This window comes from Cajanus cajan, chromosome 5 (assembly GCF_000230855.2).
Source record: "Cajanus cajan strain Asha chromosome 5, NIPB_CcT2T_4, whole genome shotgun sequence".
NCBI lineage: Eukaryota > Viridiplantae > Streptophyta > Magnoliopsida > Fabales > Fabaceae > Cajanus > Cajanus cajan.
The window spans coordinates 29,294,797-29,321,013 of NC_138521.1; the positions used below are offsets into that span (position 1 = coordinate 29,294,797).

A 26,217-nucleotide genomic window follows, 5' to 3' on the forward strand; every position below is an offset into this window, starting at 1 on the left:
AAGTTGAAAAAGTATCAAGATAATCGATTATCAACTTTAGTAATCGATTACCTCTGTTGAAAAATGAGTTCTATGGTTTCCGAGACTCAAGATAATCGATTACCAGGATTAGTAATCGACTACCTCTGTTCTTGATTCTCATATTTCAGTTCTCTTTAAAAACTGGTAATAAATTACCTGATATTGGTAATAGATTACTACTATTACGAGTTTTTAATGTTGAAATCTTATTTGCTCTAAATATAACTCTTTTTGAAAACTTAAAAGAAGGATGACATATTTGATTAGAAAGATCAAAGAGTGATATAGAGACAAACATTTTCAAGAATCTAAAAATCATTTTTTGAGAGAAGATCAAATATTTTCATAACAATTCAATAGCAAAGAAACTCAAGAAAGATGTTATCTTGAAAGAAGTTCAAGAAATTCAAGATTGTTAAATAATTCATTGGGAAAGATCAATCTGCACTACAGGTGTATCTTTTCTGATCTTGTAACTCTTATTTGCAGAGTTGGGTATGCTATGGTATTTGATTCTTTGAGATAAGGGTATCTCATGAAAAAGTGAAAGAGAAATCTTGAGATAGGTTTTCTCAAGTGGATTATTGAGGTGCAAGAATTCTGGTGATTATATAATCTTGTGGGATCAAGATTAGGTGATTGTGTTTTTTGATTATAATATTGCTTGTGCATAGTGTTTGTAAAGAATATTATAGTAGAAAGACTGGATTTAGCAGGGAGCTAAGTCTGAAACTATATGTACGCCTTTGTATGGCTGAACCAGTATAGATCATTTTGCAATTTCTCTTTTTACCTTCATATCTTGTTATAATTCATATTTAATTGATAAAAAAGAATTGCAAGATTGTAAAATAAACATTTTCTTGAATATTATAGATTGTTGATTTGTGAAATCTAATATGATATATGTAATCTGGTAATAAAGTGAAGGAAGGTAATTACTAAAATCAATTTGGATTATAATTTTTATTCCACTGTGTAATAATTCTGATATACTTTGTATCTTGTTTGGTTTTTAATCTGAATATGTTTAGTAATAAGTTGTATGAGAAAGAAAGAAATTAACAAGAAAGCAAGAGAGACCATTAAAAGTTGTCTAAGCGAAGAATTTATTCAACCCCCCTTCTAGATTCATGTTCTACCTAGGACCAATAGCTTTTAGCATAACTTTTCTCACCATGTGTTGGTTTGCCCAAATGTGGCTATTCTCTCATCATTGGCTAAAAACTTCATTGTTATGAGTAGTAGACACTATGGCTTCAAGGGCATTGAGGGAAGGTCACCTTATGATGACATTTTAAGAAGTGGTTAGATCTAATAATAACTACTTCACATTGAGTAACTTGGTGTGTCTATCATTGTCAAACTTGGTTAAAAAGTTTATGTAGCCTCTTATGTTAAGTCGTTCATTAGTGAATTTGAGCAGAGGTTAGTCATAGGGCTTAATTTCATCATGGGGTACTTGAAGTTGGAGGAAGGTTTTTCAGTATAAGATAATGGTCGAGCTTTCCCGATTAATGAGGTGTTTTTGTACTTCCAAATTGGCAATCTAAATAAAGTAACCATGGGGTCGTTCTGATTAGAGTCCATACCTTAGAAGTCTTTGTTTGTGAAGGTGATAGGGGTAGCGAACTAGGTGACTTGACATGTGCGGGGGTGACACTACTAATGGCTTTGAGATGTTTCTTTCAAGATGACCTAGTAGAACCATGACTTGGGAAGCTACCAACAATAGTGTGTATTACCCCCTATGACCTTGTTTTCATCGTTGTTTTATAGGTCAATTTCCTCCCTAGGAGAATTTTGATCTCACTAGCCTCATTGGCATTGGTTGTTTCTCTCTCGACTATGGGGGCGATCTTCTTGATGGCTATCCCTTTAAAAAAAACTACTTGAGATGGTCAACTTGGATGAGTTCCTCAACTTTGTCTAAGGGTGCTCAACACTCCTTCATGGTGTGGTTGATATTCATGTGGTAGATGCTTGCTACAATCTGCATCCTCTTGAGGTTACCGAAGGTTGAGAAGGGTAAGCATTTAAGCATTGAAAGCTTCCTTAAATAAGTTGGTACAAGGTACAATTAGAGGGGTATAATTTTTGTATCTTGGTGGTTTAGAAGGGCAGTCATTCTTGAGTTTGATGTCATTGTGAAGGTGCAGTCGATTTGGTTTGGACGACTTACCCTTTGTAATGAAAGAAGATTGGATTTTGTGCCAACTGGCTTCATGCTCCTCCATCTAGATAAAGATAGTGGTGTAAGTTCTTAAGTCATTCTTGTTTATGGGCTTGTGCTAGTAGAGGTCATTAGAGAATGACTCCATGTTAAGCATATTCAAAATGGAAGCTAAGGTGACTTGGGATGAAGGTCTTGTATTTTGTTGGCTATAAATAAGAATCTCTCCATGAAGGCTTAGAGTGATTCGTTGTCGTCTTGCTTGAGGTTGAGCAACACTAGAGTCGAGGTCTCATGAGGTTGGTTGGTGGTGAAGCACACTCTAAATTGTTGTATTAAAACAACATAATTGGGTATATTAGTAGGGCCAAGCAAGCGTACCATAATTGGGTAGAACCCTCAGACGTCGTTCAGAAGATCTTGCATATGATTGCCTTGTCCTAGGTGAATATGTGCATTCTAGTCTCATAGGTAGGGAGGTGCTCATTTGGGCATGTAAAACCATTGTATGCCTTCATGGTGATGTTTTTTCGTCCTCAAGAAAATGGGATGTCAATCATGTCATTGATAAAGGGATGAATGCGATGTTCACCAACAAACTGTCCTAGAGTGATTTGAGGATGAAGTTGGTTCTCTTAACCATCTAGTGGGGTTTGGAGGTCATATACTCCCTTGTTGTCGAGATGCTTGTTCCTAAGCAAATGTCACCTGTGTATAAGGCACGATCGACCTTGTGCTATTGGCGGAGAGTCATTAGGGCTTCTTCATGCATTTTTTCATGGCTTCCTTGCAACCCATTAAGGCTTCTTCGTTGCATTTCTACATGGATTCTATGCATTGCAACAGTTCGACGATGGTGGTATAATGGATGGAATCATAGGGGTTTTAGATGGTGCCATGGTCACCACAGCCCGATGTCATGGAGGCGACGACAATTCTTGGGGCTACTACACAAGGGTAGGGATTTTGGGGTGGCTAGTTGTCATAGAGGCTGCCATTGTGTTGTAGTTGGAGGATTATTTCATTTTGGCCCCACAATGGGCACCAAATGTTCTTGCCAAATTTCATAGGTGTGTCAACAATAAGGGTTGTGTCCTTCGTGCTCTAATATCTATGATGGTAGGGGCACCTACAGTGACACTTTGATGCCCGAGTTATATAAGAGTCTGGGTAAGTGTAAAAATTAAGTTAAAATGATACATGATGCCCCACATATATATTGGATATTATCTGTAGGATTAATGATAATGACATGTGATCTTTGAAGATATATTGTGGAGATATTGTTCCTAATATCTATAAGGGATCCCATGATCCAAGGAAACATGGTACAAGAATTATCTCTTGACCATTTAAAGATAAAATGACGTAGAGTTTTATCTTCTAGACCTAGCATGGGCGAGATGATGATCTGGGCGAGTTGGTGATTTGCTCAGTCGCTTGAGTTGGACATTAGCTCAACTTGACATGACCGAGTTGGGTGCTACAATAATAAACATTTTAATTTGTACATTACACAAGTTAAGATACTAGTGTATAATCAAAACACGAATGACTATTTTGCACGAGAGCATTTTTAAGAATTTTTTTTGCAACAAGAAATTTTTTAGGAATTCTTTAAACTCCATATATTGTGTAGTTGAAAAAAAAACATGGTAAAAAAGAGATACCTCATTATGTATTTCATAATGAATATTATTCAATGTATTTAAATAAGACTAAACCTTCACTCCAATCTCTCAAAATATTGAGCTTCGTAGTATTAATGCATATTGTTATATTTTTGTATTGATACAAGACTAACCATTAACTTTGGTCTCTCAAAATCATGAGTACCATTATATTAACTTGACAAATTAAGAAAATAATAAATAAATCTTTAAATTTAATTATTTATTATTTTAGTCTCAAACTATATACTAATATTATTATATTAGTTATATGTTTTTTTAATTATGAACTCAATTTGTACTTTTAAAAACTAATTTCAATTTTCTATGATTAAGTTAATTTATACTTTTAGAAACTATTTACGATGAAAATATGTTTCTTGTGTTTAGGGCTTAGAGAAAAAAAAAAAAAAAAAAAAGTGGTGACAATAGTAACCAATCCCATCTCGAAGGCCCAAGCCCATCCCAACATAGTACTCTACTTGTTGCCTAAGAAGCTGCGAGCAACAAATACACGAGTTTCTTCGGCTTTACTCTTTACTCTTGAGCGAAGCGTAAAAGCTTGACCAGAGAGAGAGAGAGAGAGATTCGAATCCGAACTCAGAAGTAAAACACAGAGCAGAGAATGGCTAGGTACGACAGAGCAATCACCGTGTTCTCCCCCGACGGCCACCTCTTCCAGGTGGAGTACGCTCTGGAAGCCGTCCGCAAGGGGAACGCCGCCGTGGGCGTCCGCGGGTCCGACAACGTGGTCCTCGGCGTCGAGAAGAAATCCACCGCCAAGCTCCAAGACTCCAGGTTCCCCCTTCTCCCATTTCAATTCAGCGCTATAAAAATTAATCAATTAATTCCAGATCCCCGTCCGATTAGGGGTAGACGCTAAACGGTGTCGTTTGGCAGGACGGTGAGGAAGATTGTGAATCTGGACGATCACGTGGCGCTGGCGTGCGCGGGGCTGAAGGCGGACGCACGTGTGCTGATAAACAGGGCACGTGTGGAGTGCCAGAGTCACAGGCTGACCGTGGAGGATCCCGTGACGGTTGAGTACATAACGCGTTACATCGCTGGGCTTCAGCAGAAGTACACGCAGAGTGGCGGCGTGAGGCCCTTTGGGCTTTCGACGCTCATTGTTGGGTTTGATCCCTACACCGGTGCGCCCTCCCTCTACCAGACGGATCCTTCGGGCACGTTTTCCGCGTGGAAGGCCAATGCCACTGGGAGAAACTCCAATTCGATTCGCGAGTTTTTGGAGAAGAACTATAAGGAAACTTCTGGCCAGGAGACTGTCAAATTGGCTATCCGTGCGTTGCTCGAAGTCAGTTTCATTTCCTATCTCATCATCTTCTTCTTCTTCTTCTTGTGGATGCAATTAGGGTTCTGGTTCTGGACTGTTATTTAAAAGCTTGTTTTTTTTTTTTTTTTTTTTTTTTTTGGTTGCTAAAGGACATTGACATTTGACACTTGACACTTGACACTCTCTTGCCTTGCATTTTGCATGTGTATGTCTTTTTTTTTTAGTGTTTATAATGATGACTTGGGAGGAATGTTAAGGTAGTGACTGATTGATGCACTGGCAAAATGAAATGGAACATGTTCTCTTTGGTTCAACCTTTTTAGTGGAACCAAAACATGCCGGTCTTTTAAGCTAATGTTCATTTCTGTTCTATTTTTAGAATGGGTTAAACATATAATGGAAGTTATATGCTATGTTCTGTCTTGTTCTAATGTGTCTACCAAACATTACCTAAGGGTCTGATTGGATCAAAGGAGGGGATGAGGTAGAAATTGTTTGGTTGAGAGGAGGGGAGGTAGTTCTTTTCTTGTTTGGTTCACAAGGAGAGGTGAGAAATTTTGGAAATCAATTTACTTATGTATGCTTATAATTTTAAATTTATTAACATAAATAAAGATATTTTGGATACTATATTAAAAATGTTTTAAAATCCATCCCCTCCCTTCAAATCCCCCCAATATTGGAGGTGAGAGGAGTTAAATTTGGGTTAGGAGGGATTTTGCTTCCCTCCCCTCTCCTAAAAATTGAACCAAACAAGAAAAGTTTTTAAAAATCTCCCCCCTCCATTCTCCTCCAACCAAACATTATGTAAGTGTCTTGAGTTCTTTATATTTAAAAAATTTATGAATTATAACAAACCCTTACAGTAGCAGCTGATTGCAAATTAGTATTAACTTGTGGATAAGTTACCTGCATATTAGTACCATGCTTGTGCATTTTAGATTTTGGTCCTTCTTTGGTTCTGGATATAGACACAGTTTCCTGCTAATAAACAGTATTCAGTTTTTTATACTAATTGTAACCTTCAGAAATGAAACAATTATGGATTAAACAGTTGTCAAGAAGCTCTATTGTTCCAGCTGCTATCTTGATTTTAGAAATGAAATTAGAGTAGGTCCAGCGTCCAGGTGACAAAGTATTACTTATCCTATGTTTGCCAAGGAATGTTGGTCATCTTTGTATATGTAAAGTCAATGGGGTTTACAAATCTAATAGTGATAGAACTGATAGATTTAAACCAGTAAATGATAGAGATGGAGGCTAGGAATTGAGACAAGTTCTTGGTTACGACCCATTTTCCTTTATTGGTGGTTATTATGGAGTAAAAAAAGTCATTTCATCTTGTAACCAATTGGTACTGTCTTGAATGTATATTTTTGTGATTTCAACATAGTGCAATTTTATGGCATATAGGGGGTTCTGAACAGGATTTTTCTGCTATGGGTAATTGAGCATGCATCATGATTTGTGTTGTGTGAGACCCATTATAAGGCACATGACAGAAGCATTGCCTCCCTGCGTGGTAATGTATGTGGGTTTGTAGAATTAAACACTGAAATAGATCAAATAGTTACTGTCTAATCCTGTTGCATAATTACAGTGTTACTGTTTGCTAGTAGCTTGTTATGCATTTGAAACAGGATTTTATAATTATACTTCACTTTTGACATGTCATCATATATGTAATTAGGTGGTTGAGAGTGGAGGCAAGAACATAGAGGTTGCTGTGATGACTAAGGAGCATGGTCTGCGTCAACTGGAAGAAGCTGAAATTGATGCCATCGTAGCTGAGATTGAAGCAGAGAAAGCAGCTGCTGAGGCTGCTAAAAAAGCCCCTCCCAGGGAGACATGATTTTCTGTTGTTTTACGAGAGCGTTGTTCTTGCTAGGTGTTGGCTGTTCTCACTGAAGCTAAAATTGATCCCATTGTGTCTGGGATTGAAACACAGAAAACGGCTGCAAAGAATACCCTGTTTAAGGAGACATGATTTGTTACTTTTGTTTAGCTCGTGAATTGTTCTTGCTAGATGTTGGCCTAACTTAAAATGACTGTTTTATTGTTTCTGGGTACTGCCATATAGTATTGGTCAAATTAATTGCATGTCATTATTATTCAAGTTCAAATTGAGTCGGGCGATACAATGCATTTTCATTTGCAAGAACTAGTTCTTTATGCTGGCCAATACGACTATGGTTATGAAATGTATTTTTATACTTTAAAAGAAAGTTTATGGCGTGTCTGGAGCGAGGTAGGAAATATTGAAATTTGAATTGGAAGGTAAGTGGAAGCGTAAGAGAGTATAATTTCAGTGAAAAGAAGGTGATAAGAAATAGTCACAAGAAGATTCTGATGCATCCAGTTTGTTTGTTCGTAGATGATATGCCAAAGCTAGTCCTGGGTGATTCTGCCAGGGTAGATCAAATTTTTGCAAATTTGATCAACAACTCAATTAAGTTTACTATATTTAAGTCAAACCTATTTTTTATATAAATTTTTCAATACGATAGTGGTGGTGGAACAAAAAACTACTGTGATTAGTATAATTATGTGAACTTTACAGGCTTCAGCAAAAATTTCTTGCAAAAGTTCTTAATTAGTTATCGTTCGTTAAATATGACTTCCATATTCACCACTATAGTTGTCTTATAATAAAGTTCAGTTAGAAGATGATAAAAGGCTTTTTTAAGGCATGAATTATGTTCTTTTTTGTGGGAGGATTATGATAACATCTATTTAAGTTGGGTTTAGGGTTTATTGAGCCATGTTCGTTTGAATTAATTTAAAAAATCTTATGTCCTTTTATTTAAATAAATTGAATTAATGTGTGCTAGTTCGAATTATTCAATCATAGGAGGGTAAAAACTAGCTGGTTTATTGTTTTCGAGGAAACTTGTGTTCATATAAGCGGTCATTAGCATTCTTTTAAGAATTTCAAAGATTAAACAAATGGTTCAACTACTATGGATTAATAAAGCACAGAAACTCCGAAGACTAATCTCGACTCTTTCAAATGGTCTGCAGCGGGTCACATTATTATGAGACGATGGTGTGAAAACCCAAATTCTCGCAGTTATGATACAACTTTTCCCATAGAGCAAAAGAAATCGCGGTGTTCACAAAAGACCAAAGCAAAGCAACATGAAAACCATGCAAAGAGGACTTCTAAAAGAGATAACAAGGTTTAATTATCTTTTTAGTGCTTATAGTTGCACCATCATAAACTTGGGACTCTCCTGTTCTTTGTTGGGTTAGAAGTGAGGACTTACATAAACTTTTTGCATACAATAAATGGTCGTGTTGTCTTTTGTTGATTATGCAAAAGCTAATATCAACATTGGTGGGGGAATGCAAATTTCTTGGACCTCCCGAACCAAAAAATACTTGATTTTCCCTTAGATCATATTATATATAATATCTTTAATATGCTTGATCATGGAATTTTTTACTATTATAAAACTTTTTTAAAAAAAATTCTAAAACAAACCTTCCAAATTTATTTACAGAATTAGAATGGATTACTGTAGCTGTTTAGAATTCGATTTTTCAAAAATTGAATTTTGAACGGTATATTTTGTTTTTTTTTACGTAAAAATTATTTTATTAATTATATAAATTTATATTAAATAATTTATAATTATAAAAATTAATATATTAATAATTTATAATATTAATAATTTATACTTTTATAAAGTAATAAATTTAATAATTTATAATTTTAATAAATTATATTTTAATAAGCTATAAATTTAATAAGCTATAATTTTATAAATTTTAATTTTAATAAGTTATAATATTAATAATTTTAATTTTAATAAGTTATAAATGAAAAGTAATACTATTATGTTTATAAAATTTGTATTTTTATGTAAATTTTTGTAAGTTAGAAGATGAAAAATAATATTGTTATAAGTTAAATAAAAATGAGAATAATTTTATGTTTATATAATTTATTTTTTTAATAGAGTTGATAAAATTTAATAAGTTAGTTAATATTAAATATATTTTTTAATATTAAAATTTAAACAATGATATTTACCAAACTTAAAGTTCATTACAACAACAAAAATCAATGGTTGCGAGACTAAATGCATGACCAATATTTGGACATGTCTTCTTGGTGTAACTTTCGCAATCCGAAAGTTTCCGATCTTGCGACCTATTAGACATCCTTTTAAAGATCTCATCAATTAAGGAATGTCCGGATACTAGACTAATTCTTAATTAATGGTTTTGAAAATAGGTTCTTGGAGTCGCCACCAATGTTTTACTCAACATTGGAAAAAGAAAAGGTTTTTAAAAATTCAATAATGGCCTTGATAACTAGAATTGGGTTCGGGGGTCGGTTACGTGTAGGGAAGGTATTAAACACCCCTACAGCGCCCTCAATCGATACCCTATGATGAAGTTAATGTGATAAGAAATAATAAATTAAATATTAGATCCCCTTTATGAATTACTATTTACATGCTTGAAATTTAAATTACACGGTTGACCCTAAAACGTCTACATGATTGCTTTTCTTATAATAATGTATATTAAAAAATAAGAAATAAAAGAGAGAGAAGAAGATTAAATGAAATACCTCGTGACAAGCTTTGTTAGATCTTCAGGTATGGAAAATCTAGGTACTTTGTGGCAACCTTTCACACTATAATTGCCTCACAATACTCAAGAAATACAATAGGAGAGAGAGAGAGAAAGAAATTTCGAGCTCTAAAGAGTCCTGGATGAAATTTTTGGAGTCCTAAGAACTGTGCCCAAGCTGTCTATTTATAGGCATCTGAAGGGTTTCCAGAACGGCCCGTTCCAAAACCGGAACGGCCCGTTCTGGATCCGAACGTTGTGTGTTAATTTTGTAACTGGAACAACCCGTTCTTAAATTGGAACGACACGTTCCAGAGATAAGATTAACACATAATTGGCTAGGTTGGAACGACCGTACCAAACAAGGATTTTTAGGACTTTTTAATAACTTGGAACGACCCATTCCAGTGTAGGTTTTGACCCTTTTTTAGGAGTTTGGAACGACTCGTTCCAATTTAGGAACAACCCGTTCCAAACTAGGGTTTTAGGCCCTTTTAGGAACTTGGAACGGGTCGTTCCAAATTGGGAACGGCCCGTTCTAGTTTTGCAACAGCCCGTTCCAGGCTTCTAAAACCATCTTGTTTGGGCTTTTAGGCCTCCTGATGTCTTGTCTTGTTATTTCCATGCTTCGGGAGCTCCTTTCATTGATAATAGACGTCCATTTCATTGCTTGTATGCCCCCGGACGAAATTGGGTATCTACAATAACCAGGGATGTGACAATAGGAATAATTTTTTTACACGATTATGTTGTTCTCTAATGTCTATCTCTATTCTAATCCTGCTGGACTTGAGCCGACCCTTGGAAGTTCGTTTGATTTTAGGATTTGGCCACAAAGTTAGGCCAGTTAAAGTAGGCCAATAATCTTCGTGTCAGAGCTCTCCAAATTTTCCTTCGTATACCTTTGAGACTTGTTGTAAGGTATATATGGGATATATGCAGCTTTTGAAGTCGTGGTGTGCATGTAAGAATGAAGCAAGTACATGTGAGCAAGCAAGGGATATGAAATTTCTAGAACTTGCCACAATCACACCACATCTCATCTAGCCTTACTGTAAATCTCCCAGCGGGTCAAACTTCTCCCGGATGTTATGTTTCTTCCACTAAAAATCTAGTGCTTGATCTGTCAAAGGTGATGACTCTATGAGTGTTTGCCTTTGACTGTGCATCTTGAATAGTTTTAGTTGCAATCTACGAGTAGACATGTCCAACATTAATCATTGCATTCACCTCCCTACCTCTCTCAACGAAGAATTTGTTGCAACAAGTGTATGTCTCCATTATCATAGAACAAATTGGAAGGTTTCTTGTTTTCTTCAAGACTGAATTAATAGACTCTGCTAGGTTTGTTGTCATGTGTCCCCAGCATCGTCTATTCTCTCATGCCAATGTCCATTTTTCCCTTGGGATGTTGTCCAACCATTGTGTTGCTTCATCATTATTATCTCGTACTATGTTGTAATAGTAAAAGAATCTAGGTTTAGTCATTCCATTGCTGAAAAAAAATTATTAATTAAATTATGAAAACTAAGTAAGAAAGTTTATAAAATATTAATGATAATGAACAATATAGGAAAAAATAAAATTACCCATGTTGATGACATCCTTCTTCAGTGCTGCATTTTTGAATCGTCGCATGAAGTCCTATGCAATATGTTTAATGCAATAGACATGGACATAATTGTTTTCTATCCAACCACTTCCATTTATGGAGTATGCACTTCTAATAGCCTCGTGACAATCTAAAATGAGGCACAACTTGTCTTGCGGTGTAACATATCGCCTTAAGTTTTTAAGGAAAAAGAACCATGCATCGCTTGTTTCACCTTCAACAACAGCAAACACAATGAGAATTATGTTGTTGTATCTATCTTGCGCAATTGCAACCAATAGCGTCCCTTTGTATTTACCGTATAAAAATGTTCCATCCACTCGAACAATTGATTTACAGAAGACAAAACCATCAACGCATGGTTTGAAGGTCCAAAATAACCTTTTGAAGAAAACACTTGATGGCATCATTGCTTGCATTGATGGAGAAATGTGATCAATGAGAAGGAAGCCTTGACTCCTTGGATCAAAGCTCTTTAAGGGACGTCTTTGATGGAGGAAATGGACGAAAATGGAGGTTGAGTAGAAGGTGTTTGATGGAATGCTTGAGAGGTACTCTAAGGTTTGGCTCACTCCAAGGTACATGAAGGCCATTCCTAGGGTTCTTACTCAAGGTGGAGATAGGTAGGGTTCTTGGCTAAAAATGGCCAAGAGAGACTAAGGAAAATATAAAGGCACAAAAGACTCACTCTATATTAATTTCCAAAGTATTTACAAGGAGGCTAGCCTAGGGTATTTATAGAAGGGAGGATGCATTTAGGGTTACATTTGAGAGTGCATGGCCAAGTAATGCAATCCAAATGCACTTCAAATGAAACCTAAATTAACCCTAGATGTTACTTGGTGGCCAAGGATGGAATCTTTGGGTTTGGTTAAGCTACATCTAGGTGCATGATAAGACCATGCAACCTAGGTGCCTCCACTTGGGCCTAAGCCTTGCCAAGTCCAAAAATAAATCCAATGCCACCAAAAAAACATGTCTAGGCCTAGTTTCCAACCTTAATAAAATACCCTAGCTATAAAATAAAATCCTATAATCTAAGACACCCTATAATACAAGGGTAAAATGGGAAATACAAGTAAAAATAAATCATATGACTAAGACACCCCAAAATACAAGAGTAAAATAGGAAATACAAGAAAAATAAATCCTATGTCTAAGGTACCCAAAATACAAGGGTAAAATAGGAAATTAAAGACAAGGGCAAAAATAGGAATAAATCCTATACTAATAAAAACTTAGGAGTTAAGGCCCGAAAGTAGTCCCACTCCTTTCATGGTTTTTAAAACTAACTCATTCCTCTTGGCTCCTTCAATATATCACCTCTTGGTCTTCTTGGCCTTAGTGTGATTCCATCAACACTCCCCTCGTCCAACTAGCCACCTTGGTATGTCAGTTACGTATTTAGTTTCTAGATGAAGTCCGTAACATACATTTGCATTGCTTACAACATACCTGGTAACTTATTGCATGACTCTTTCTAGTTTTCAAAGATGTTTTCAATGGCATGTTGCTTCCCCAACCATCCCTTTCTATAGTTGATTGTGTAACCCCCATCCTGGACTTGATGTGGGCTATGATGGTTGAGATGGGTGTGGATGGATCAACCTCAATAATTTCATGAATGGTTTGAGAAATCATTTGTGATCCCAATTTATTATAATCTTGTGAGATGAGTGGGGAAACACATGTGTGGGGGCCTTCAAGGGTCATGATTTTCTAGTGTTGCTCTCTTGTGCGAATTATAGCATGACATCTTTGAGCATAATCGTGATGAACGCATTTCATGACAAGCCTAGTTGTGCTTGACAACTTAACCTTGTAAGTGTAGTGATTCACAATGTGAAATTTGTTTATAGCGTCTTGCACTTGTTCTTTTATCTGGAAGCGTTGGCCAACAAAGAGTGTTCCAGGTGGATACACAATCATTTCAAGTTCAAGGACATGACTATACTTAGGGTTATCTTGTTGGAATTGATTGGGGAAGTCTAAAAAATGTGTAGGTGGGTTGTACTTAGGGTTATCTTGCTAAAAGGATCAAAGATATTTTCTGTTGGGAGACCAACAACAACATGTTCTTCAATGGTGTTTTGTACATTTGGTTGAAAGGGAGAGGATATAGCTTGTTCAAATGGCTAGGAGGGTATTTCATTAAGGTCCATGAATGAACTAGATAAAAGTTGTGTGTATGACTAAATGTCGTATTCGAAGGGGATATCATATGAAGGACCAGATGGGTTTGTGTTTTGGTAAGTTTGATAAATTTCATAAGGTGAAGGTGAAGGTGAAAGTTGTGGTGGATGTGATTCATTTGTGGTAAAGGTAGCATATAATTCAATACCTGATTGGAGTTGATTAGAATCGTGAACATTGAAAAGTGCCTCAATGTCTTCGTCATCAGTCAACTCAACATAGGTGTAGTTACTAACCCTTAGGCCAAGTCTAATAGGGTAGCGAAAGTGTATGATAACAACCCTTTCATTATCGTATCGATGTAGCTTTGTGTGGATAACTCTCTAAACAAACCTCACAATGATGTTGTGGGGTAAAAAACTATGTTTGACCACATTCAAGCTAATCAGGTAAATGTTCATAACACAATTTCAAATTATTTATTGTTTTCTTTTGTTTTACATATTATCTTAATTAACAAAGTTATTTTTTTATAGTTTTTATGGCCCCATATCAAGACTTGCAACTCTCAATATCCATGGAAGCTTATAGAGATGTACAATGTGGACTTCATGTACTGCCATCCTTTGCTTTGCAATTGTTGAATGACATCAAACAGAGTCAAATTACAGTTTAGGCTCTTCCAAGAAGTCCCTTCTCCACCTAACAATTTGGACGATCTCCACGCAATTGACATGAGAGCAAGAAAGGATGAAAATTAGATCACAAGACATGCACAATCGATAGATGTGTGGAACAATAGATGTGAGCTGACATTAACAGCTCATTCAATGCAAGGCCCATTGTGTCACACACGAGAATACATGGAATGGTACTGCCAATTTCATCCATTTCCTATTTGTGCCACCACTACTACAAGATCCAAGTAGGAGCTATCCATAGTTATGGCCTACCACATCATTTGATACCGGTACATCTTCCACACAATCATATCACGAGACTACATCATTTCCTCCACCAAACATCACACCTGAAGCAAACATAATTGATAGAAGACATTCGTTTGCAACTACTTCAGAGGACTTTTTTACAAACTTATTTGGAGTTGATTTTACAACTCCATATTTAGCATAAAGTTACATGCAGTCTCTTTATCAACCGGATTTTGCAAATGAACCTGGTAGTTCCTCAAATGCTTTCCAACAAATAACCCTTCAAAATGACCCAAATTCAACACAACTTGATCCTAGATTCCAAGAGCAAGAACCACAACCACAACGAAGAAATTCACCATGTAACAGACGTCGCCCTCATTGTTAAACTAGCCACCATTATGGAGATAGTTAATATTTGTATGTAAAACATTGTAAAGCTTCCTTGCAAGTTATAATTTATTCAATTCAAAATTTTTAAATAGCAATCCACCTCATTCATTAGCGTAGTTCATTTTTGAAACATGTCTATATATACCGTAGCGTAGTTCACTAAGACATCAACTTAAATTTAATTAAATAAATACCTAAATATAATATTATCATATATTTAAATAAATATGTAAACATAATATTACATATAAATTTATTAAAATTATAACTTATTTTAAGTTATAACTTTTTCAAATTATAACTTATTTAAATTTTAACTTATTAAAATTTTAACTTATTCAAATTCTAACTTATTAAATTTTTAAATTATTTAAATTATAACTTATTAAAATTCTAACTTCATCAATTATACCTTATTTTATACAAATTTTATTTTACTTATAATAATAATATTTTATTTTAAAATTATATAATGAATAAAATATAATTTTGTATTTTTATAAAATAAAAAAGACCCATTTTTAAAATTATTAAAATTATAAATTATTAAATTTATTAAAAATATAAATTATTAAATTTATTAAAATTATAAATTATTAAATTTATTACTTTATAAAAGTATAAATTATTAATATATTAATTTTTATAGTCATAAATTATTTTATATATAAATTTATATAATTAATAAAATAATTTTTACGTAAAAATAAAATAAAATATACCGTTCGGAATTCGGTTTTCAGTGTTTCCAAAAACCGAATTCCGGTTACAGTAATCCATTCGAAATCCATTCTAATTCTGTAAATAAATTTGGGGGCTTTGTTTTGGGATTCTTTTTTAAAAAAATATTATATAATAATAAAAAATTCCTTGACCATGAGATGTGTTACAAAATAATAACAATCTTTCTTACTTTCATTCTTGCTAAGTAGAACTTTTTTTTTGGAGGAACATAGATGCTTTATTATACACACAACAAGTGATAGCTGAAGAATTAATGATTATATGTAGATGAAGAGTACTGGCTTGTGTGGTTGTTAGCACTTAACAACATATAAACTGTCTTACAAAGGTGTGGTGATTTGTGTGCATGTGATAAGTATCATTAATGATACATATTTGTAGAGAAGTGTTAAGTATCAATGCAATAAACATGCATACATATATGAGCTGAAGATTCAAGGAGTTCTCAAACCTGTACTCATTTTAGGCACGGAGGCACTGGTCTTGGCCGTCTTTGCATCGTCAGAACCTGTGGTGAGTATGACCGTTAATATGTAAAGTTTCACTAAAGTCAAGAATAATTACCATTCACAAAAACATTCTTAAAATTCATAGTAAACTGATTTATTTAAAAATCTGTTTGGGTCACCGAATTCTACAAATTGACTGGAATATATTTGAGTTGCCCTGGTTCTATTAGACTATTACTGTATTGCATTTTTTGTGACGCATTAGTCTCATATCCAATAATGAATAAATTTGTAACAAGTAATGGAAAACTGATTAAAGATCGCAATGAGGTACATCCAATGGTAATGATCACAGATTCTTAAAAGTAAAAAATAAAAAATAAAAAATGTGGACAAATAGGATAAACATTAAAAATAAGAAACTGGCCCATGTAGGTCTCGAACCTGAAAAAAAAAAAAGATAAAAAGACACACCTCTATTTTTATTTATTTATTTTATAAACACACTCCTTTTTTTATATAAAAATAATAATATTAAATTCCTAAATTATCCTTAATATTTTTTCTAACTTTTAATTTTTTAGATTTACACCTCTATTTTTCTTTATTTTTATGTACACTCCTTTCTTCTTTGGCACTTTCTTCTCCGCACTTCCCTATCTCCCTTCTATCCTTTTACATTTTTGCATTATCCTTTTCATTTTTTTTATTTTGTTATAAGCTGTAAATGAGTTTAGTGTCGAAGGGAAAGGTGTCAGGCTATATGCATTTTTTTCTTCAAGTAATTCTTCTCACTATCTCCGCCTTCCTCTACATTCTTTTGTTCTTGTTATTTTTAGCTTACTATCGCCTTTAGCTCACTCTTTCTCTATTTTGTCAACATCTCTCTCTTTCCATCTCTACATTTCCTTTAAGATAAAGAAGTAATAAAGTGATATTCTATCAAAAAGTTCACTTAATTGCCTTCTATAGAGCTAGCAAAGCCTTCAAACTTTGATATGGTGTTGTTTTGAAGATCTTCACTTGACCAATTTGGAACCAATAGGCTCATCACAAAATACGAACCACAACCTATTAATGGCGACTATGGAATCTCTTGCAATGTTCCAAACACTAACAATGCGATAGCATTGATAAAATATGATTATATTGATTGTAAAAGATGAAAAATTAAGAACAAAAAATGAAAAAGAATGAAATCATCAAAGAGTGAATAGAATGATGAAAAAGGAGAAGGAGAAAGAGAAGAAGAAGAAAGATGATAAAAGAAGCAAATGAATGAAAAATAATTTTAAAAGTAAAACTTAAAATAAAAATTTAATTAAAAGAATATTTTAAAAATTTTATTTTATAAAAAAATATTAGAGTGTATTTATAAAAGATAGGAGGTTTATATATCATATGCCAAAGATAAACAAATAGCATAAAGTCATAAACATTATGGACCAGGCCCACCAGGTCTTCAGCCCGTAAACAAAACCAGATAGAAAGGTAAACAAATAAAAATAATATCAAAAGTAGTATTGTTTGGCCCATGCAGGTCTCGAACCTGCGACCTTCGCGTTATTAGCACGACGCTCTAACCAACTGAGCTAATAGGCCACTTGTACCCTAGGGTTATCATTAATACAATTTATCATATTTTCAAACACACGAAACTGAACCATTGTAAATTGTTTTGAATCAAACTCGCGAGAAAGCGGTGGAAGAAGGGGAACTTACTCAGAATGACATACACCATGAAAGAAGATCACGAGGTACTTTTTCTGTTTTTCCCTTAACCCCTTTGACAAATTCTGTTAACTTTCATCTTTGAATTTTGAAAAGAAGGGAAAAAAAAAAAATCTATTTGGTGGCATCACCCTTCTCCTTTATTATTATTGTTTTTAGTTGTTAATTGTTTCTGCATCGTCACGGTTATATTTCTGATTATTGGAATCTGCTTGGAACGTGTTTCGAAATAAATGGGTCAGATTCTGTTGATTTATCGTCACAAGTTGTAATTTTTCGTCTCTTTCTCACAGATAACTAAGAGAGAACTTTGTTACTTTGCTTTGTTAAATTAGGTTTATGCATTTTAGTGACAGGGTATCATTAACTAATCATGTTATTTTTTTGTCTTGGTAAATCCCACTGACTAGAAAACCCTGAAGTATCGTAGAGCTTACATCCAAAACATCATAATGTGCCTATGAGGGTTTTGATTGAAATTCGTTGATATTATGGTTATGGGTTCAATTCAGGCTATTAGTATTGAAGATTAAGCTAGTCTTGTGATATGTATAGAAATAGTTCTAGGTGCTACCAGAACACGAAGAACCAATTAGAACGTGGAATCTTGAGAAAAGAAGAGTTTGAATTCCTTATTGATGATAGAGAGAAGAATACAGAGAGTTTACAAGTTTTCTTTTTTCTGTCGAGAATTCTAACAACAACTTCCTATTTATAATATTCTAACAGTTGAAACTAACTTCTAAATTGACAACTTAACAGACCCTCAATTAACTACAGCTGTTAACATCTTATTCAATTATTTCATAACAATGCCCTTCCCTTGGAAACATTCTTGTCCTCAAGGATGAAATAATGGAAACTTCTTCTTCAAATCATAAAATTCCCACGTGGCATCTTCTGGAAGTTGATGCTTCCATTTAACAAGTATCTTAGTCACTGCAATACCATTTCTTTTCACTATCATCCGATCTAGTATTGTTTCAGGCTCCCTTTCAGCAAAAGCAGCATCAGCTTCATATGGAAGTTTATTGGAATTATTGCATTTCCCACATGTTTTTTAAGCTGGGAAATATGGAAAACATTATGCACTTTAGACTGAACTGGAAGTTCAATTTTGTAAGCTACTGCACCCACACGATCCAGAATTTTGTAGGGACCAAAGAACTTAGGACTGAGTTTCATATTTCCCCTTTGGGCCACTGAAATCTGTCTATAAGGATGTAGTTTGACATAAATTAGATCTCCTATCTGATATTGTCTGTCCTTCCTTGGGCTCTTCTTAAATGAAACTTAAGTAACTTCAGCATCTCTTCTCTTTTTGCCAAGCTTCTGTCTACTAATTCAATCCCGGACTCTCCTGGAAAATATGGAAGATATGCTGGAGCAGGTTGCCCGTATACAATCTCATAAGGATACTCTAGCGGAGCAGACCACAAACCCCATAGAATAATTAAGTGAAGGCAGAGAAGTAGCGTAGAAGAAAGGTTGTTAGAAGGATAGATATTCCAGCACAGCTCCACTCCCACGAACAAAATCAAACGCAGCAATGTTGGGTAATGCGTTCTCCACAATAAGTAAGGTAAGCTATAGAAGTACCATGAATAGAACTGGTAATGCAATGACCGAGCAAATAAAATGCCAATGAAGTTCCCGACAAACATAGTTGTCACAATATGTTCTTTAGTAAGGACCTTGAGGGATGATGAACTGCTCTTGCCAACCTTCTTAGAAAAAGTGGAAGAGAAGAAAAGCGCAAACCTCAGTCTCATAAAGACATATCTAGAATGCAGAAAGTTGCATAGCCCTCCTTCATGTTTGCACCAACTATAATGCGCAAATGCAGCAAGTGATAGGAGGTGGGCAGCCAACAAAAAGATTGCAAATCCCTTGGACACAAATACTAGTTCAGGGATGAATTTGAAGTTAACATACCAGAAATGGATGAAGACACGACCATGATTAAAGGCACCTGATATGTATGCAACTGATCGAATGCCAGATTTATTTGCCTCAGAATTCTTCCCGAAAGGAATAACAGCTTTCTCTGTCAATCCTGGTTTTGATCCCAATAGCCCTTTCTGTTTGTTCAATGATAACGACGACACCACGAAACTTGGTGCATTAGCAGCTTCATACATCCGAGCTAACGTGAATGCCTTTTGTACCGTAGTGGGTTGGAACATGCGCACCAACATCTGGACATCTTTCTTTAATCCACCTAAAAAACAACTCAAAGTATATTGTTCTGACAAATTCAGTTTATTAATAATGGCATCGAACTCTTCATGATACTCTCCCATCGACTTAGTCTGTCGAAGTTTCATCAACTCTGCCATAGGATCAACACACACATCTCCAAACTTGTCTCTCACCAACCTACTATAAGCATTCCAAGACAGTAAAGAAAAATTCGTAGTTTTTGCAAGAGCTGTGTGCCATTGTAAAGCACGTCCTTCTAAGTGAATTATTGCTAATTGTACACGACTTTCATCAGGTGTTCGGTCAATTAAAAAGAAATTATCACACTGATAAATCCATTGGTCCACATTCTCACCATTAAACCGAGGAAAGTCAATTCTTGCCAATCTTGTACCACAAGAATACGCAGAATTACGATGCTCACCGCGGTTAGGGGTTGAATTCAATTCCCCAAGGGCAGATTGTTTCACTATCTCTTGTATCGTATCCTTTAATGACTCACTCAGAGTGCGTTGCATTGCACCCGCTAATTCTACCAACCGCGCTTCCAATCTTGTAGAAATGCGTTCTTCCAAATCTTTCATTGTCGTCGCATGACGTGTAGAGTTTGCCATGGAAACGTGCTCCGAGAAAGATCGAAAGTCTGATACCAATTGATATGTATAGAAATAGTTCTAGGTGCTACCAGAACACGAAGAACCAATTAGAACGTGGAATCTTGAGAAAAGAAGAGTTTGAATTCCTTATTGATGATAGAGAGAAGAATACAGAGAGTTTACAAGTTTTCTTTTTTCTGTCGAGAATTCTAACAACAACTTCCTATTTATAATATTCTAACAGTTGAAACTAACTTCTAAATTGACAACTTAACAGACCCTCAATTAACTACAGCTGTTAACATCTTATTCAATTATTTCATAACATCTTGAATGCTGATGATGTAGATCAACCTCACCAGTGAATCTCTTTTCTAGGGTTTTACACTTTTTGAAGTTAGTGGGGCTCCTTGTTAGAAGACCAGATGTGGCCATTTTTTGTCTGTTTTCTGATTGAGACTTGCATTGCTTTCTCCTTTCTATAAAGCTGTGGCTTTGATAATTCTATTGACATGTGAAGAAAACCTTGCACTCTTGTCCGCAACTACCCTAAATGACTCAAGAGACTTGTGTGAAACTGAGTGACTGTTTGATTGATTCTCATTCTTGTTTGCTGGATGATTTTACCTATTGTCTTAAGTGATTTTCTCAATATAAATCTATGTATATGAAGGCCAGATAGTGACTTACCTAGTCATTAACTGAACTTCATTGTGTGTTGATTTTTGTTTCCCATGCAAACCTATCTTTTTTGGCACATTGGGGTTTAATGGTGTAGTTTCACCATACTGCATACTCTATGGTAGTTAGTTTGGGTTTAAACTTTAAAGGAAAAAGAGAAATAGTGGGAGTAGTATAAATGAGTAAGTTAAGATGGAAGTGTGATCTCCAACATTATCAGTTGCAGATTGCGGAAAATGGCAGAAAGCCAATAATCTTCCACATCATATAGTGGATAGTGTCTCAGGAAAATAGTGGTTAGAATATGATATAGCGTGTGTGTGATATTAGCTCAAAAGTTCAATTTGTTGGAGACTCGAGCTCAAAAGTTCATTTTGTTGGAGAGTCAATAGAGATTACTAGAGGTTGTAGGTACATGCTATGAACATGATACCATAGCAGCCGCTATAGCGGATGGATCCATGATTGCGGACTAAATTTATTGGCCTAATTAATATTAATAATTAAATAGGCCAGGTCAGGCCTATAAAAAAATCCTATGATAGATAATATGTTAGACTTAGGCTTTAATTTTGCAGAACAGACTTAGCCTATATATTCAAAGCCTAACCTATCATGGCCTATTCCCATCCCTACGTGCAAAGAAGGCCTTTGGATACACTGATGAGGAAAATAGATCACATGGTTTTTAGCCATGTAAAAAAGGGTAATGAAAAACCAACAAGAACATTGAAGAAAATTATTAAATGGGATTTCATGGTAAATTATATCTCCTAGAATTTGGTCTTTAACCAAGTCAAATGGTGTCATGTGACCAAATCTCACCTTGTGGGATAAGTTTATGGTTGTTGTTGTTTGTGAGGTTTTTTGGTGTACAAACTAGAAACATCAATATTAAAAATATTTCTTTTAATTGTATTCTTTGATGACTATCATTAATTACAAGGCATTGTTTGATTTCACATTTTATTCAATATCTCTTGTTTGAACATTGACAACAACTACATCATCTGATATTCAAATTTTCCTGCAGTTTATTGGTTTTTAGAAAACAATATCCTGTTTCCTTCTTCACTTGGGGCTTTCAATCTGTTCAGTTACTGTAAATGCGGTTATGTATATATTTTTCAAATCATTTATGTTAAAGAGTGAATTTGGTTTTCAGACAGAAGTTAAAAAGCAAGCTGCTGCCGATGTATTGTTTCATTATTCAAACTTTGCGATGGTGTGCATTGGATGCAAGGTTCGACCATGCGATCTGAGGTTCCATTTGATGAAGGTATGAGAACAATTTTTAATCTTTTCTTGTTAAGAATAGTACCATTTGTTTTCTTATTTGTAATGTGATGATTGTGTGTGACAGCTAAAAGGATTTTGTCTTGAGAACTAGCATGTCCATATTTTCATTGATCCATTCCTTTTATGATCTTTGATGGGTATCATAACAATTTTCAGGAGATTTCGGGTATGCCCACTTCTCTAAATAGGGAATCACCACAGAATGCAGCATCTCCTGATGCAATGGGTGAGTCGTCAAGCACAGGAACAGCAAGACTTGACCGAGCAGACAGTTTTCGTGCACTATAGTTAAGGGTGGACTGTGACCATTCATAGTAGTTGTTCGTGTCTTCATAAAATCACTTTTCTAATCATTTATGCAATGGTATAGATGTAGGCAGAATTATGTTTCCAACTACCATCTATCCAATGGCTCACAGATTGGTATTTATTATACCACAGACAGTCATTTCATTTTACATTTGCTGTAGTGGATCAATTTTTTTTCATGAGTAAGTAAATGCTGCTTACAGTGATTGTCTCGAGTGAAGATTTGTGTGTGACCGTATAGGAAATAAATAGGTTTAATTACTTTTTTGGTCTCTATAGAACACATTTTTTTCCAAATCAGTCTCTGCCTTTAGATTTTTGTCGAACACCGTTTATGAATAGTCAATGACATAACTATGTAAATGTTGACCCAATCCGTTTGATTATTGACTGTGTTGGAAAAGAGTTGGTGATGTGACATAATATGACTTGATCAGCGAAGCGTGAGTGTCAGTGTTATGGTGGGGCGGGCCTGAGGCACAATAATGGTGTAGATAGTGTTGCAGTGGTTTTGAGGTGGTCTTGCAGATTTTTGGGATCGACTGGTTTACCTTGCTGGTATATGTGTTATAAGATAGGATATTGTTGCGTTTTTGGAACTTCTGTTTTGGTTTAACAAATTAAGTTCTAATTAAAGGGAATATTATGTGTTCTCCTTTACTGGTTTAGTGTATTTTTTTATGAAAATTGTGTATGCTGGTGTGGTTGTGGTGCGCTGTGCTGTCGTGGGGGTGAATTGGTATTGGTGTGTCTTGTTATGGTTGTGGTGTGTCTTTCATCAATTGCGGAGTCTGCCAGGGTAGCAGCCTAGTTGCACTGGTAACTGGTGTTGGTGCTATGTACTACAAATATGTGCTTAAAAAAGGATAATGCAATGACAATATACCTTCTTAATATATATGCTTGAAGCATCTATAGTTGCTAGTTACGTTACTGACTATTTTGTTTATGTTGACTATGTTCACGTATCAGACTTATGTTTCTTCTTGAACTAGTGGGGCGATCAGACTTATGTTTCTTCTTGAACTAGTGGGGCGATCGTGAAATTGTAAATAATAGTTGAATATGGTGGACATGCTTGAGTCTGGTATGAGTTTTATTCATTGTCAAACACATGTTCCTAATAAATAGTCTCTCGTATAGTCATATATTAATTAACTAGTCTTTCATATCTCATATTTCGTGCTTAATTGTCTTTACGACTTGGCAAATGTACATAGAACTGTTTCAAATCATGATTTTGTCACCGACATGAATGAGAGGGGCGTACGGTAAAAACAAACACCATGTGAAGTTATGGTGTGTTTGGATTATTATTTGCACATGTCTCGAACTATGAGAAAGAATGGATTGAAAATGAAAATAGGTAAAAGATGATTCTGCAGCTATTTGAGACACTTTTATCAAGTGTTTAAAAAAAAAAAGTAATGTTCTGACTTAAGAGCTTTGAAATACAACACATTGAATGAAAGTATGACAACTAAGACAAATTTCCTGATACGAAAAATTTGTTAGACATGGTGAAATTGAAGCTTCTTATATGCAGTTGTGAACAAACATTGTCATTGTCACCATATCTAGACACCAATTTTTTTGCTACTGTTATAATATATATATATATATATATATATATATATATATATATATATATATATTTTCTTTCTTTTTCTTTCTTAAATGTGTTTTTTGATTTTTCAAGTATTTTAATTGTGGGATTTTGTTCTACAAGTTTTAATTGAGTAATTTTAGTTTCAAGTATTGTAATGTATGATTTTAGTTCTCTGACTTTTAATCGAACAATTTTAATTGCTTCAGCCTTCAGGTAACAATTGTATGATTTTAGTGTCTTTCATAATTGTTAATTTATTTAAATTACATATATTATAATTTTTAACTTTTGTATTAAATGATAACATATCTATATTTATTATTATTATATAAATACAATTTATATATAATATTAGTATTATAATATTTTTGATAAATTAGTATCAATAATATTATTAGTATATTTATAAATAAATTAATAATTACTTATGAATTAAATATTAATATTTTTTAAATAAATTATCAGTAATCTTAAAAGTAATTTTTTTTTGTTACAATACAAATTATTTTTCATAAATTTAAAATATAATTTATATTTAAAAATATTTATTTATACTAATTTTAAATATAATATATATATATATTCAAATATAATATTTAATTATATATATGTATATATATATATATAATTTAGTATAAATTTTAATTATATTATATATAATAAACATGTTTGTGCATGACTAATATTATTTAAAAGATTTGAGTTTAATTCACTTGTACCTACAATTTTTTTTTTTTAATATCCAGACGTTATTTGTTATTTATGTTTGGTGATATAATTTTTAAGAAAAATTATCTATCCTTTTTGTTTGTTTTTACACTAAACCAAAAAATTTCCCTTAAACTGGACTCCATGTGCATGCGGTGTACGGGTAAAAATATTTTATTTTTGTAATACTTTTAAAATTTTTATAATTTACATATTAATGTAAATTTATGAAAAAATATATTCATAACTTTTAGTTGTCTTTACAAGTCATTCATGTTAATATTAATAATCTATAGTATAATATCGATAATAATTATTAGTTTTTATGATAATTATTTTTATCAATATTTTAAAATTATAATAATTATTTTATTGTTCAACAAAGATTTTGTGTTAAATGAAGATATTTTATTAGTAAATGTTGTAGTGACATGTGTTATTTACGAATTGCGAATGTATGTTTAATTGGATTTATTTAGTTGTTTTGAATTTTTTAAAAAAAATATATTTTTTTTTTACTTAAATATATTTTTTTTAAATTAATTATTTGACAACAATGAATTTTTTGTTTTTTTTTAATTATTCTGTAAAGTCTAGATGTAAATTTTTATAATTTTTATTTTTAGAGTATTGTAAAAAGATTAATTTGTTAAAATATGGTCAGTATTAGTATTGAAGTAAGAATTTTCTTTTAACACCCATGTATTTTTAACAATTATAAATGTGAAAAATAATGCAATAGACTTGTATAAGAATATGTAAAGTATATGTTATTTTAAATTTATGAAAAATATTTGCACAAATTTTATTATCCATATAACTTATTTTTATGTTAATATCGAAAATAAATAGTATAGTTAAATTATTAATTTTTATAACAATGATATTTATTATTATTTTAACCTTATAATAATTATTTATAATAACTATTTACTATAATGATTATTTTAACTTAAAAATAAATATTAATTGTTACAAATATTTTATTGATAAAATGGTGCACTTTTGAATGTAGTTTGATATGACCAAATATTATAATGCATAAGTAACGTGATATTTATAATGCAATAGATAAGC

General features: G+C 33.6%; 3 protein-coding genes and 1 non-coding gene across 4 annotated transcripts; 2 read left to right on the forward strand and 2 right to left on the reverse strand.

The window, feature by feature from the left end:
- The first annotated feature begins 4,379 nt into the window (after positions 1-4,379).
- PAD2 (proteasome alpha subunit D2) lies at positions 4,380-7,281 on the forward strand. The gene is made up of 3 exons (XM_020382498.3): positions 4,380-4,662; positions 4,765-5,179; positions 6,849-7,281. The coding sequence occupies exons 1-3, from the start codon at positions 4,490-4,492 to the stop codon at positions 7,008-7,010; spliced, it is 750 nt and encodes a 249-aa protein (XP_020238087.1). The 5' UTR covers positions 4,380-4,489; the 3' UTR covers positions 7,011-7,281.
- Positions 7,282-17,533: 10,252 nt separating this feature from the next.
- Positions 17,534-17,607, reverse strand: TRNAI-AAU (transfer RNA isoleucine (anticodon AAU)). Its single transcript has one exon. It is a non-coding gene; the product is annotated as a tRNA-Ile (tRNA).
- On the forward strand, positions 17,603-23,029 carry LOC109817275 (uncharacterized). Its single transcript, XM_020382492.3, has 3 exons — positions 17,603-17,762; positions 22,381-22,494; positions 22,671-23,029. The coding sequence occupies exons 1-3, from the start codon at positions 17,733-17,735 to the stop codon at positions 22,800-22,802; spliced, it is 276 nt and encodes a 91-aa protein (XP_020238081.1). The 5' UTR covers positions 17,603-17,732; the 3' UTR covers positions 22,803-23,029.
- On the reverse strand, positions 18,286-20,849 carry LOC145958288 (uncharacterized). The gene is made up of 2 exons (XM_083075185.1): positions 19,709-20,849; positions 18,286-19,625 (listed from the first exon to the last, which is right to left on the reverse strand). The coding sequence occupies exons 1-2, from the start codon at positions 20,550-20,552 to the stop codon at positions 19,564-19,566; spliced, it is 906 nt and encodes a 301-aa protein (XP_082931311.1). The 5' UTR covers positions 20,553-20,849; the 3' UTR covers positions 18,286-19,563.
- Positions 23,030-26,217: the final 3,188 nt, after the last annotated feature.